Source organism: Heterocephalus glaber, unplaced genomic scaffold (assembly GCF_053883595.1).
Source record: "Heterocephalus glaber isolate CG9 unplaced genomic scaffold, H.glaber_assembly_v1.0 deba00001141, whole genome shotgun sequence".
NCBI classification, from domain to species: domain Eukaryota; kingdom Metazoa; phylum Chordata; class Mammalia; order Rodentia; family Bathyergidae; genus Heterocephalus; species Heterocephalus glaber.
The window spans coordinates 2,223,701-2,236,684 of NW_028258201.1; the positions used below are offsets into that span (position 1 = coordinate 2,223,701).

Below are 12,984 nucleotides of genomic sequence, written 5' to 3' on the forward strand. Positions count from 1 at the left end.
CCCCTCTCTACAGGTGGTCAGCCTGGCACACAACCTCATCTATTTCGGCTTCTACAGCTTCAGCGAGCTACTGCGCCTCACACGCACGCTGCTGGCCATTATCGACTGTGTGCAGGGCCCCTCGGCCATGCTGCAGGGCTACGAGGACCCGGGCGGTGAGGGTCTGTCTTGGGGGGCCGCCCGCTGCCCTCGGTCCTGCAGCCTCCTCCTCCTAGCAGTGTCAAGGGGGATCTGTGGGCTCTGACGAGGGGGTCCCTGGCTCAAGCGCTGTGTCCAGCCCGGGGTCTGTCAAGTTGCTGTCCATCATTGCTTGGTTGGGGGACGTGTGCCCTGTTGCCTCCCCCAGGAAGCCTCCTGGGTTGGTCCTGTCCCTGCTTGGGGAGCTGGTGCCCTGCAGCATTGGGGACAGTGTGCTCACTCCACCAAGGACCCTGCCACGCCCCCATAACCCTGCTGTGCCCTCATTACCTGCAGGCAAGAACGTGCGGCGGTCCATCCAGGGCGTGGGCCACATGATGACCACCATGGTGCTGAGCCGCAAGCCATCGGTCGCTGGTCCTGGTGTGCCCGAGCCACTGGACAGGAGCAAGTTCGAGGACAAAGAGCACATCGTAGTGATGGAGACCAAGCTTAAGGTCCTGGATATCCTGCAGGTGACAGCAGAGCACCATTCCAGGGCTGTGTCCAGACCGGGAGCCCCGTGGGGATCGGCCACCTAGCCCAGCATCCTCAGCATGTCCTTGGACTGGCGGCAGGAGTGTCCCCTGGGGAAGGCGGGTGGGGTGGGGGTGTCCCCAGGGTCACAGGGCCTCTGCCCAGGGCTAGAGACTTGAGATTTCTTCACCTGCTCTGGGTCTCATCCAAGACTCCAGCAACACCTGGACAAGGGGCATGTGGGGTCCCGAGGAGGGATGAGGCCCTGTGGTCACCACAGGATGGGCCGGTGCCCTCCACGGGGACCCAGCCAGCCCAGGTCCTGGTTGGGGGTCAGGGAAGGGTGTCCGACTCCCCATGTGTTCGTGTCTGTATCCTGAGGTATGGCCAGACCATGTCCCTTGAGGACAGAGGCCAGTCAAGGGCACACCCTGAGTCCTTATGCCTCAGTTTCCCCTCCCGGAGAGCCCCAGGGTCTGTGGCATAGGACGAAGAGTAGGCTTGTGGGCCTGCGGAGCTTCGTTCCCTTTCTGGCAGTGTCCTCGGGCTGGGGAGACAGGCTGAGTGATCCGGTGGGGGGTGGCCCCGCTGGGGGCCCTGGGCGTCCCTGTGGAGAGGGTCTTGGGTTGTTTGCCATGACATCCCAGAGGGTCCTTGAAGCTCAGGGTGCTAGAGGCCCCTCGGGGTCCCCGGCACCCCTCAAGGAGCAGCAAGGGGCTCCTGGGCACAGACCGGTTCTCACGCCATCCTCCCCCACCTCCCTGACCGCAGTTCATCCTTAACGTGCGGCTGGACTACCGCATCTCCTACCTGCTGTCGGTCTTTAAGAAGGAGTTCGTGGAGGTGTTTCCCATGCAGGACAGCGGGGCCGACGGCACAGCGCCTGCCTTTGACTCCGCCAGTGAGCCTCGCTCGCCTCCCCTGCGGCAGGGACCCCGGCCAGTGCCCTGCCCAGCACCCTGTCCCACTGTTTTCCAGTCCGCAAATGCCTTTCCTCTCCACGGCCCCATTTGATTGTCACCATGACGGGGAAGGGCAGGAGTCCTCTCCATCTCTAAACGGGGAAACTGAGCCACAGGGGAGCAAGGATTTGTCCCAAGCCACAGCCAAGCAGAGGCTGAGCCAGACCGGGGCCCAGGTCCCCTAACTGCAGGGGGTGGGGGTGAGATCCGAGCTGTGTCTGCCCTGGAAGTGGCCGGCTGAGGGGCAGGTGAGGGGTGCTCCGGGGGTGTCTGTGCTCCCTGTCTTTCCGGGTGTGGACCTACCCTGTGCCCCATGTGTCCCTCTCGCCGCCCCCAGCTGCCAACCTGAACCTGGACCGCATTGGGGAGCAGGCCGAAGCAATGTTCGGAGTGGGGTGAGGCAGGGTGCGGTGGGGCTGGGCGGGGTGCCGACCTGGGTGGTGCCCCTGGGACCCCTCCCTCTCCTGCCCAACCCCGGTGACCGGGACCCCTGGGCTGCAGGCATCCTGGTCATTCCCTGCCTGTGCAGCCACGCTTGGGGGGAGCCACTGGACACACGTCCCCTGTCCCGCAGCCAGGAGGAGCTGTGGCGTTGTGCACCCTACACCCTGCCCTCACAGGCTGGTTCTGTGCCCTGCCTTTGTGGACGTGCAGTGTGGCCCGGACCCCTTCTCAGGAGGGGACTTGAAAGTGGTACAGGAAAGCTCTGGAGATCACAGAGGGCCCAGAGGCGTCGAGCCACGGTTATCACCGTGCTGAAGAAAACAAAGGGGAAGCAACAGTCATGCGTGTGCCTGTGTTAGCACCTTAGCTGTCAGGCTGCAGCCCTGGCGTCATTAGGGGCGTCAGGGAGGGGAGTGTAGGGGAATTTCGTTTCCATTAGCGACGCCGAGGTGCGGGGAAGCGTGTGTGATGGGCTCTGGGGACGACTCCCATGTACAGCCACGCTCGGTGCAGGAAACGCTGCACCTGGGTCAGAGACTGGCAAAGAGCAGGGCTAGAGTTTCCCACCTGTTCCTGAGCTGAGCCCTGAGAGTAGGGGCCCCTGGATCCCCTCTTGTCCCAAAGTGTCCCGCTTCAGGTCCCGAGGCTCTGCTCGCAGGCCGATGGGAAGTGGCGATTTTTGAGCAAACATCTCACTGGGCGCTGCTGCCTGCCCCGTCCCTCAGGAAGACGAGCAGCATGCTGGAGGTGGACGACGAGGGCGGCCGCATGTTCCTGCGCGTGCTCGTGCACCTCGCCATGCACAACTACGCGCCGCTGGTCTCGGGTGCCCTGCAGCTGCTCTTCAAGCACTTCAGCCAGCGCCAGGAGGCCATGCACACCTTCAAGCAGGTGACGGTCCCGCGGGCGCTGCCCAGGCTCGGGCGTGGCCTGGGGTGCATGTGTGGGGTCTCAGTCTGGCTCCAGTCCCTGCGCGTAAGGCTCCCCTGGCCTGGCTCAGTGGCTGCTGCTTCCCACGCCTGGGCGGCCCCACACAGCCGGCAAGCTTCCTGTGCTCAGAGCTGAGAGCTGCCCCGCACACACTGCCCTGCGGAGGCCCTGGCCTTTGTCACCACGGTGTCGCCGCAGTGTCCCGCCCTCTGCACAGCTCTGTGGGAGATGCCTGTGCTGCCTGGGGCTGGCCTTTAACCAGGGCTCCGTGAGGAGGCACTGAGATTTGCACCCACACCTCTAGCTGGGTTCTCAGTCGCTGGACAGCACAGTGCTCCTCCCATCCCAGGGGAGGGGAAACTGAGGCACGGGGAGCTTCCTTCCCTCGCCCTCTGGCTCGAGTAGGGAAGATGGACGGAGTCAGACACTGGCCGAGCTTCGGAGTCCAGGTCCCTTTCAGCCAGTGATGTGGTGGCCGTCACGAGGCAGCTCAGGGCAGGAGGCCTCGGCCATCAGGGCCGTGAATACCAAGGAGTGGGTGCAGGCAGGGTGACGCTGGGGCGGCCGGGGCGGCGCTGTGAAGCAGGGTGCTCGTCGCCGAGCCAGGCCCACCCCACCTGCAGGTGCAGCTGCTGATCTCGGCCCAGGACGTGGAGAACTACAAGGTGATCAAGTTGGAGCTGGACCGGCTGCGGACCATGGTGGAGAAGTCAGAGCTGTGGGTGGAGAAGAAGGGCAGCAGCAAGGGCGAGGTGGGCGAGGCGGCCGAGGCAGGCGCCGCCAAGGACAGGAAGGAGGTGCGCTGGGCATGGGGCAGGGGCGGGCGGCTGCTTCCTGGCGGGCCTGCGACCCCTCCGACCCTGACCCACCCCTCTCTGCCCCAGCGGCCCACGGCCGAGGAGGCCCCGGGGGAGAAGGGCAGCGAGAACTACCAGATCGTCAGAGGCGTGAGTGGCCGGAGGACCTGGGGCAGCCCGGGCCTCCCACCTCCCCACCCCTGCGCGGTCTTCCTGCGCCTCTAGCGTGGTCACAGCAGCCTGCCAAGGGCCACGTGGGATTATTTTGAAGCCGAGGGAACTTAATGAAATTCCTTTTCGCAGTCACATTGTTCTATTTACCTTCACGGGTGGGCGGAATTGGGCTTTCAGTGCTTCCCTGGCTGGCTGTGATGGGCTGACTGAGCAGCCTGACCTCCCCTCCTCCCACGGCTGGGGTGGGTGGGATTGGGGTCAGGTGGGGAGGCGGGGACTTGGCTCACTGTCTCCCCAGATCCTGGAGCGGCTGAACAAGATGTGTGGGGTCGGGGAGCAGATGCGGAAGAAGCAGCAGCGCCTTCTGAAGAACATGGATGCCCACAAGGTCATGCTGGACCTGCTGCAGGTCCCCTATGACAAGGTGCCCCTGACCTCTGACCTCTGACCTCTGACCCCTGGGCAGCTCCGCGCGAGCCCTGACCCAGCCCGTGCTGTCCCCGGTCCCAGTGCTGGTCTAGACAGGCCTCACCCTGGGGCTCTGTGCCGGCCCGTGCCCCGACTCCCCTGGGCCCAGAAGCCAGTCCCAGCATCACCCTGATCTCTGACCCTCACCCCTCGCCCTCATCCACACCCAGCTCCCTTGCCCTGCCGCAGGCTGACCCAGCCTCCCCCACCTGGCCCCGACTCCTCCTCTCTTCCTGCCCGGCGTGGCTTGGCCGGCTGGCCTGTGTCCTGGGTGGCCCAGCAGCCTGTCCCATTCCGCACCCAGGGTGATGCCAAGATGCTGGAGATCCTGCGGCTCACGCACCAGTTCCTGCAGAAGTTCTGTGCCGGGAACCCGGGCAACCAGGCCCTGCTGCACAAGCACCTGCACCTCTTCCTCACGCCGGGGGTGAGGGCACAGGGGTGGGCGACAGGGACGGGGCCCTGGGCGGGTGGCACCAGACAACCCCGCTCTGACGCCACCCGCCTGCCCGCAGCTGCTGGAGGCGGAGACCATGCAGCACATCTTCCTGAACAACTACCAGCTGTGCTCCGAGGTCGGCGAGCCCGTGCTGCAGCACTTCGTGCACCTGCTGGCCACGCACGGGCGCCACGTGCAGTACCTGGACTTCCTGCACACGGTCATCAAGGCCGAGGGCAAGTACGTGAAGAAATGCCAGGACATGATCATGACGGAGGTGAGGTGGGCCGGGGTGGGCGTGATCACGACGGGGGGGGGGGGGGGCGGCGGCGGGCCTGGGCGGGGAGGCCGGGGGGTCGCCGGAGCCTGAGGACGGAGTCGCTGCCACAGAGGGCTGTGGGCTGTGCGCCGTGAGGTTGAAATTCCGCACGGGGGCCAGGTGCGGTGGCACTCCTGTCGTCGCAGCACTCTGGGAGGCCGAGGCAGGAGGATGGCGAGACTGAGCCCAGCCTGGGCAACTTCAGCTTAGCAAGGCCCTGTCTCAAAATAAAATATGCAAAGGGCTCGGGAGGTAGCTCAGTGCAAAGGCCTGTGTTCAATCCCCGGTACTGGAAAAAAATTCTCACTGGAATCCTGGAGGGGAGGGACTGGGCCGGCAGGGCTGAGATGGAAGGGTCCAGGGGGTCTCGGCCAGGGAGGCCCCAAACTCGGGCAGGGAGGGTTTTGAAGGTCAGAGCCCAGCATCTCCCTGGGAACTGCACACCGGAGGGCTGGGGTCCAGGGCAGCCGGCCTGAGGGGTCTGCCGCCTGCCGCCTCCCCTGCAGCTGACCAACGCAGGGGATGATGTGGTCGTGTTCTACAATGACAAGGCCTCGCTGGCCCACCTGCTGGACATGATGAAGACCGCTCGTGACGGCGTGGAGGACCACAGCCCCCTAATGTACCACATCTCCCTGGTGGACCTGCTGGCCGCCTGTGCTGAAGGCAAGAATGTCTACACTGAGATCAAGTGCACGTCCCTGCTGCCTCTGGAGGACGTGGTGTCCGTGGTGACACATGAGGACTGCATCACCGAGGTGGGGTGGTGTGGTGGCATGGGCAGGGGCAGGCGGGGCCCGGGGACAGCGCCTGGCAGGGCCCGAGTGAGCCCAAACCGCGCACTGTGCCCAGGTGAAGATGGCCTATGTGAACTTCGTGAACCACTGCTACGTGGACACGGAGGTGGAAATGAAGGAGATCTACACCAGCAACCACATCTGGACCCTCTTCGAGAGCTTCACCCTGGACATGGCGCGGGTCCGGCCCTGGGGCGGGGTGGGGCAGGGCAGGGTGTGCAGTGCTCCGTGTGCTGACCCTGGAGCCCTCTCCTCCCCTAGGTGTGCAACCGGCGTGAGAAGCGCCTGGCAGACCCTGCCCTGGAGAAGTATGTGCTGACGGTTGTGCTGGACACCATCAGTGCCTTCTTCAGCTCCCCCTTCTCTGAGAACAGCACCTCGCTGCAGGTGAGTGGCTCTCGCCTGGCCTTGCAGCCTGGGGAGCAGGGAGGAAGAGCAGTGGTAGTTGCACTGAGTGCCTGCGGATGCACAAGTGTAACAGCTGTCTGTGCTGTGTGAGGAGTCACCCCCAAGTTCAGCTGAAAAGAGTGTGCATCACCTCACAGTGGCAGTGGGCACTATACTGCAAACAGGAAGTCCCGTTCAGGGGTAGGGACAGTCCTGGGGTGGCAGGGGACAGTGTGTAGCATTTCCTCAGCAAAGACACGGAGGGCAGGGGTCTGACAGGCACGAAGGTACAGGTGGCTGGTGACGGCCCACATCCCCATCCTCTGCGGCCTTGTCATGGCCCTGGGGCCGCCCGGTGGGGGCTGAGCCAGAGCGGTGGCTGTGTGGCTTCTTGCAGACACACCAGACCATCGTCGTGCAACTGCTGCAGTCCACCACGCGGCTGCTTGAGTGCCCGTGGCTGCAGCAGCAGCACAAGGGCTCCGTGGAGGCCTGCATCCGAACCCTTGCCATGGTGGGTGAGTACGCCTGGCCGCAGCTCCACGCGCCCCCTCCTGGCGCCTGGGGATGCAGGGCACCTGCCCTCACACGGGGCCCACACCTGCCCCAGGTGCTTCTCAGCACGTCCTCTCCAGTGGCGTCTGCTCTCAGAGGGGACAGCTGCGTGGCACTGCCCAGCTCGAGGGCTGTGTTTTGCTTTTGTGCTCACATACGGTCCCAGGTGGTGGGGTGGCCTGGCCAGTTTTGGGGAGAGCTGGGGAAGAGGAGCAAGAAGGGGGAGCAGGGACGCCCAGAGGGGTCATGGTGGAGTCAGAGGCTGAACTGCCTATAATTTCTTTTTCTTCCTTTTCTTTACCTTTTTTCCTTCCTCCTTCCCCATCTTCCACTGTCCCTTCCCACCTTTTTTCTGTGTCTTACTTTACTTTCGTTGCTAAGACAAAATACTCCACGCAGAGTTAAAGGGGGAAAGGTTTTTTAGCTCATGGTGTGTAGAGGTTTCATAATCAGCTGGCTCCAAGGCCGGTGGCTTGGCAGAGGGGCCTCCCAGAGGAGAAACAGTCCATGGCAGGCAGAGGAGGGCAGAAGCGGCAAGGCACCTTAACAGCGTCTCCCGCCCCTTTTATCCAGGCTACTCAGGGTGGGCAGTGCTTGCTCACACCCTTAACCAAGTGCCCTTGACCCAGCATCGCACAGTCAGTCCCAGTGTCACCCTAGAGGCAGCCACCTCTGCAAAGCCCCACCTGTGACCAAATGAGGCTTTGCGGGGACAGCTAGACACAGCTGTAGCACTGCGATACTGGGGACTGAACCCAGAGCTTTCACTCTGGGCTGCGTTCCAGCCCTTTTTACTTACTTATTTTTATTTTTTTATTTTTTGGTACTGGGGATTGAACTCGGGTCCTTGTGCTTGCGAGGCAGGCAGTGGGACCACTGAGCTAAATCCCTGGCCTCCAGCCCTTTTTAGAACACTTTTTTGAGACAGGATCTTGCTAAGTTGCCCCAGCTGGGCTCAAACTTGTCATCCTCCTTCCTCAGCCTCCCAGAGTGCTGGGCTTACGGGCATGCACCCCAATGCCCAGCTGGTTTCTTACCCCAACAGGGGAAGAGAGCACCTCAGGCCCTCGAGTGGGAGCCGGTGGAGTGGGGTCCTCACCCCTTGGTGTGGGGTGCCCTGTCCCTGACCCTGTCTCCCACAGCCAAGGGCCGGGCCATCTCGCTGCCCATGGACCTGGATGCCCACATCAGCGCGCTGCTCAGCAGTGGTGCCAGCTCTGCTGCAGCCGCCCAGCGCAACGCTGCCAGCTACAAGACAGCCACCCGGACCTTCCCCCGCCTCACCCCTGCCACCAACCAGTGGGACTACAAGAACATCATCGAGAAGCTGCAGGTGGGGCCTCGGGCTTGAGTCCTGTCTGGTCCTATGTGGCCCCCTGTGGCGGAGGCGGAGCGGGCCGGGGTCTGGAGCCCTTGCTCGGCAGCCTGCCCCGCCCACACTGCATCTGTCCAGCTCGCTGGCCTGTAAGGGAGTGCGGTGCAGGACACAGGCGCTCGGAGAGGGCAGTTCGCCCAGGTCACACAGCCAGAGGAGGGGCCAGGAGCGAAGCCAGGCTTGGGATGGGCTTTACCGGGGAGGCTGTGGTCCGGGCAGGGCCTCAAGCAGGGCAGGGAGCTATGTGGGTCTGCGGGGTGTGGCGGGGTGGCCATCGTGCCGCGGTGCTCTCCCGGCGGTGACCCTGCCCGCCTGCCCGCCGAAGGACATCATCACGGCCCTGGAGGAGCGGCTGAAGCCCCTGGTGCAGGCCGAGCTGTCCGTGCTGGTGGACGTCCTGCACTGGCCCGAGCTGCTCTTCCCGGAGGGCAGTGAGGCCTATCAGCGCTGCGAGAGCGGGGGCTTCCTGTCCAAGTGAGCAGGGGCGGCAGGGACACAGGGGCCTGGGCCGGGGAGGGCTTGTGGGCCGGGTTGGGGGTGTGCGAGGGAGGCACGGTGGCTGAGCTGCCTCCCCGGCCAGGCTGATCCAGCACAGCAAGGGCCTCATGGAGTCGGAGCAGAAGCTGTGCACCAAGGTGCTACGCACCCTGCAGCAGATGCTGCTCAAGAGGAACAAGTATGGTGACCGGGTGAGTGCCGTGGCGGGCAGAGGTGGGCGGCTGGGTGCCAGGCCAAGGGGGCCACCATGGCATCTCACTCCCTTCTTCCCCAGGGCAACCAGCTGCGCAAGATGCTGCTGCAGAACTACCTGCAGAACCGGAAGTCCAGCTCTCGTGGGGAGCTCCCAGACCCCATGGGCACCGGTCAGTGCTGCACGCCCGCCCAGCCCCCAGGCCTGGCCCCCCTCCACCACCCCAGCAGCCCTCCCTCAAGTGCATCCCCTCCAGGCCTGGACCAAGACTGCTCAGCGATCGGGGCCACCCAGTGCCGGCTGGACAAGGAGGGGGCCACCAAGCTGGTGTGTGACCTCATCACTAGCACCAAGAATGAGAAGATCTTCCAGGAGAGCATCGGCCTGGCCATCCGCCTGCTGGACGGGGGCAACACTGAGATCCAGGTGTGGGCTGGTGGGGGCCGCATGCGCGCTGGGGCACTTCCTGCTTGGAGAGGGCCAGGTGCCGAGCCTCTGGTGCCCAGCTCAGCCCTGGCTCCTCCAGAAGCCCAGCCAACTGCTTTACCCTTGTCCCTCACCACCTGCACGCCCGGCAGCATTCCAGGCACGGAGGGCTCAGTAGTAAAAAGAGCCAAATCTGTGTTTCTTGGTGCTTACACCCCAGGGGGGGACACAGGTGCTAAGGTGACCACAGGCTGTACGGAGAGCAGGGCAGGTCGGCTCGTGGCCGGGGTTACGTCACAGGGAGGGACAGGGACAGTGATGGAGGCAGAAGCTCACTGGGCGGGGCAGGTGGTGGCGCAGGGCTGCAGGGTGGGGAGCGCAGAGGACCTGGGGCCTGAGGGGCCCGGCCCTCGCCTGGCCTCATGGGCACTGAGGCCGTGGCTTTTGTTCAGGGGAGGTGGGACCACTGCAGCTTTGGGGTGAGACTCGGAGGTCATGGGGATCCCTCTGGCTGCGTGTGGGGAGCAGACAGGAACAAAGGGGCACCGGACTGGAGGAGGCCGTGCAGGGCTCCAGCTCAGACCGGGCAGTCCTCCCTCAGGCCCTTCCTTCCCCGCCCACCCCTGACAGCCTCCGGAGGGCGCGGGTGTCGGGTGTCCCTGTGTCCTGCCAGCCTTGGAGCCTGGGGCACTGGGAGCCACGTGTGCTGCCCTTGCTCCTGCAGCCAGGTTGGGGCCCTTAGAGTTGAGCTGTTCCCCATCTTCCTGTCCCCCAGAAATCCTTCTACAACTTGATGACAAGTGACAAGAAGTCAGAACGCTTCTTCAAGGTGCTGCATGACCGCATGAAGCGGGCGCAGCAGGAGACCAAGTCCACGGTGGCCATGAACATGACCGACCTGGGTAGCCGGCCTCGGGAGGACCATGAGCTGGCCGACCCCACCGCCAAAGGTCAGGGGTGCAGGATGCAGAGCGGGGCTCCCCTCGGGGAGCGGCACAAGCGTGAGGGCGAAGGGCTGGGGCTTCCAGCAGCCCCCTCACCAGCTCCCACCCCCACCCCCAGGCCGCGTGACCTCCTTCTCCATGCCTGGCTCCCCGTACTCGCTGGGCCCCAGCCTGCGCAGGGGGCATGAGGCGAGTGAGCGCACACAGAGCAACGAGATGGGCACATCGGTGCTCATCATGCAGCCCATCCTGCGCTTCCTGCAGCTGCTGTGTGAGAACCACAACCGCGACCTGCAGGTGAGCATGTGCTGCACCTGGCCAGCCCCCACCTGCCTCCGCACACTGAGGCCGCCGTGCCCAGAACCCATCGCCTGGCTGGGCACAGCTGCTCGGTGGCTGCTGACTCCCTGCGATCGTGTCCCCTCCCGAGGGCCCCGGAGACCGCCCTGCCCACTGTCTGCTCCACAGAACTTCCTGCGCTGTCAGAACAACAAGACCAACTACAACCTGGTGTGCGAGACGCTGCAGTTCCTGGACATCATGTGCGGCAGCACCACCGGAGGCCTGGGGCTGCTGGGGCTCTACATCAACGAGGACAACGTGGGCCTTGTCACCCAGACCCTGGAGACCCTCACGGAGTACTGCCAGGGCCCCTGCCACGAGAACCAGGTGAGCCCGTGGTGGGGTGGGCAGTGCCCAGCTGCAGGGCGGTGTGGCCCTGTGGGTGGTGCAGCGGGTGCAGCGGCTGCAGCGGGGAGGAGGCGAGCCCCAGCCACCGCGGTCCTGAGGGGTCGGGCTGGGCCCCCCACTGCCTCCTGCCAGACCTGCATCGTGACGCACGAGTCCAACGGCATAGACATCATCACGGCACTGATCCTCAATGACATCAGCCCCCTGTGCAAGTACCGGATGGACCTGGTGCTGCAGCTCAAGGTGGGGCCCAGCGGTGTGCGTGCGGCATGTGCCCGGGACCCGCGCGTGTGTGCTGTGGCCGTCTCACGTGTGCACGCCTGAAGTGGGGGAAGGTCGCGGTAGACTGGGGGCCGCAGCAGTGTGAGGAGGAGGTTGTGGGGCACATAGTGGGGGCCCTGAGACTGTGCCCACGCCCACCACCCCCAACAGGACAACGCCTCCAAGCTGCTCCTGGCCTTGATGGAGAGCCGGCACGACAGCGAAAATGCAGAGCGCATCCTCATCAGCCTGCGGCCCCAGGAGCTGGTGCGGCTGGGCCCGGGGCGGGCGGGAGGATGGGACTGAGCAGAGGGCCCGGCCGGACCCACTGCCCAGGAGGAGGGCATTCGAGCAGGTGCTGGCCCCCAGGTGGACGTCATCAAGAAGGCCTACGTGCAGGAGGAGGAGCATGAGAACTCGGAGGTGAGCCCGCGAGAAGTGGGCCACAACATCTACATCCTGGCGCTGCAGGTATCCGCCCCCGGGCCCCGCCCCCGGCCCCGCCCCGAGGCCACTCCCCGCCCCTTAACTGCTCTGCCTTCTCCAGCTCTCCAGGCACAACAAACAGCTGCAGCACCTGCTGAAGCCGGTGAGGCGCATCCAGGAGGAGGAGGCCGAGGGCATCTCTTCCATGGTGGGTGCCGGGGGGTGGGGCGGGGCGGAGCTTAGACCTGGCGGCAGGTGGGTGGGCTAGCAGTATGGGAACAGGGGTGAGGGCGCCACCCGAGGGTGAGGATGAGGCCAGAGGTGAGAAACGAGGGTCAGTGGTTACCTGGGGCAGGCGGGGAACTCGGAGGGGCTGCCCCCAAGGCAGCATGGGAAGCCCGATCAGAGTTGGGCAAGATTTGAGGGGTGGGGCTCGGAGGCAGGAGCTGGATGCTGACAGACGTGGAAGCCAGGCCTGCGTGGGTCTGGTCAGGGCTGGGCACCTCCAGCAGGGCCCAGGCTGCACCCTGGCAGGCCGGGAGGGGCGCGGGTCACCCTGTGGGCTTCTCTGGCCCAGGCCCCTCCACTCCCCTTTGGCACCTGACCCTGAGCTGGGTCCTGGCCGGGTGGGCTCGGGTGGCACTTCCTGAGTGGACTTTGGAGCGGGGCTCAGGCCATGCTTGGCTGTCGGGCATCTGGCCTGACTGGAGCCCTCTGGGACCCCAGCTCAGCCTCAACAACAAGCAGCTGTCTCAGATGCTCAAGCCCTCGGCACCAGCGCTGGAGGAAGAAGAGGACCCGCTGGCCTACTACGAGAACCACACGTCGCAGATCGAGGTGGACCACGGCCCCGGGGCTGGGGAGCAGGGCCTCGGCCAGGGGTGACCTCGGCCTTGTGTGCAGATCGTGCGGCAGGACCGCAGGATGGAGCAGATCGTGTTCCCGGTGCCCGCCATCTGCCAGTTCCTGACGGAGGAGACCAAGCACCGGCTCTTCACCACCACGGAGCAGGACGAGCAGGGCAGCAAAGTGAGCGACTTCTTCGACCAGTCCTCCTTCCTGCACAACGAGATGGAGTGGCAGCGCAAGCTCCGCAGTGAGCACCGGGCGGGAGGGCGGCGTTCACAGGTCCCTGGATGACACCCTGCAGCCTCTGGGCCTTCTGCTGCTGGGTGCTTGGTGCCACCCCACCCTGGGCAGGGGCTCTTCCGATCACACCACCCTCCGGAAGGGGAGCGTGTGAGG

General features: G+C 64.9%; 1 protein-coding gene across 4 annotated transcripts in view; it reads left to right on the top strand.

Moving 5' to 3' along the window:
* Positions 1-12,984, top strand: part of Itpr3 (inositol 1,4,5-trisphosphate receptor type 3) — a 52,913-nt gene that overhangs the window by 34,149 nt on the left and 5,780 nt on the right. For all 4 annotated transcript variants that reach the window (XR_002395734.2, XR_002395733.2, XM_013072832.3 and 1 more), the window contains 28 exons: positions 14-155; positions 475-653; positions 1,426-1,555; positions 1,954-2,011; positions 2,786-2,951; positions 3,614-3,787; positions 3,875-3,937; positions 4,260-4,385; positions 4,734-4,856; positions 4,945-5,145; positions 5,694-5,945; positions 6,040-6,165; positions 6,246-6,371; positions 6,769-6,889; positions 8,069-8,259; positions 8,627-8,775; positions 8,882-8,990; positions 9,074-9,164; positions 9,249-9,418; positions 10,194-10,368; positions 10,481-10,659; positions 10,831-11,031; positions 11,185-11,295; positions 11,485-11,580; positions 11,683-11,784; positions 11,861-11,947; positions 12,466-12,576; positions 12,643-12,835. Coding sequence is in view for 2 of the 4 variants with exons in the window: in XM_013072832.3 (XP_012928286.2) it covers positions 14-155; positions 475-653; positions 1,426-1,555; positions 1,954-2,011; positions 2,786-2,951; positions 3,614-3,787; positions 3,875-3,937; positions 4,260-4,385; positions 4,734-4,856; positions 4,945-5,145; positions 5,694-5,945; positions 6,040-6,165; positions 6,246-6,371; positions 6,769-6,889; positions 8,069-8,259; positions 8,627-8,775; positions 8,882-8,990; positions 9,074-9,164; positions 9,249-9,418; positions 10,194-10,368; positions 10,481-10,659; positions 10,831-11,031; positions 11,185-11,295; positions 11,485-11,580; positions 11,683-11,784; positions 11,861-11,947; positions 12,466-12,576; positions 12,643-12,835 (3,952 nt within the window). In the remaining 2 variants the exon portion in view is untranslated. The remainder of the gene's footprint in view (positions 1-13; positions 156-474; positions 654-1,425; positions 1,556-1,953; positions 2,012-2,785; positions 2,952-3,613; positions 3,788-3,874; positions 3,938-4,259; positions 4,386-4,733; positions 4,857-4,944; positions 5,146-5,693; positions 5,946-6,039; positions 6,166-6,245; positions 6,372-6,768; positions 6,890-8,068; positions 8,260-8,626; positions 8,776-8,881; positions 8,991-9,073; positions 9,165-9,248; positions 9,419-10,193; positions 10,369-10,480; positions 10,660-10,830; positions 11,032-11,184; positions 11,296-11,484; positions 11,581-11,682; positions 11,785-11,860; positions 11,948-12,465; positions 12,577-12,642; positions 12,836-12,984) is intronic.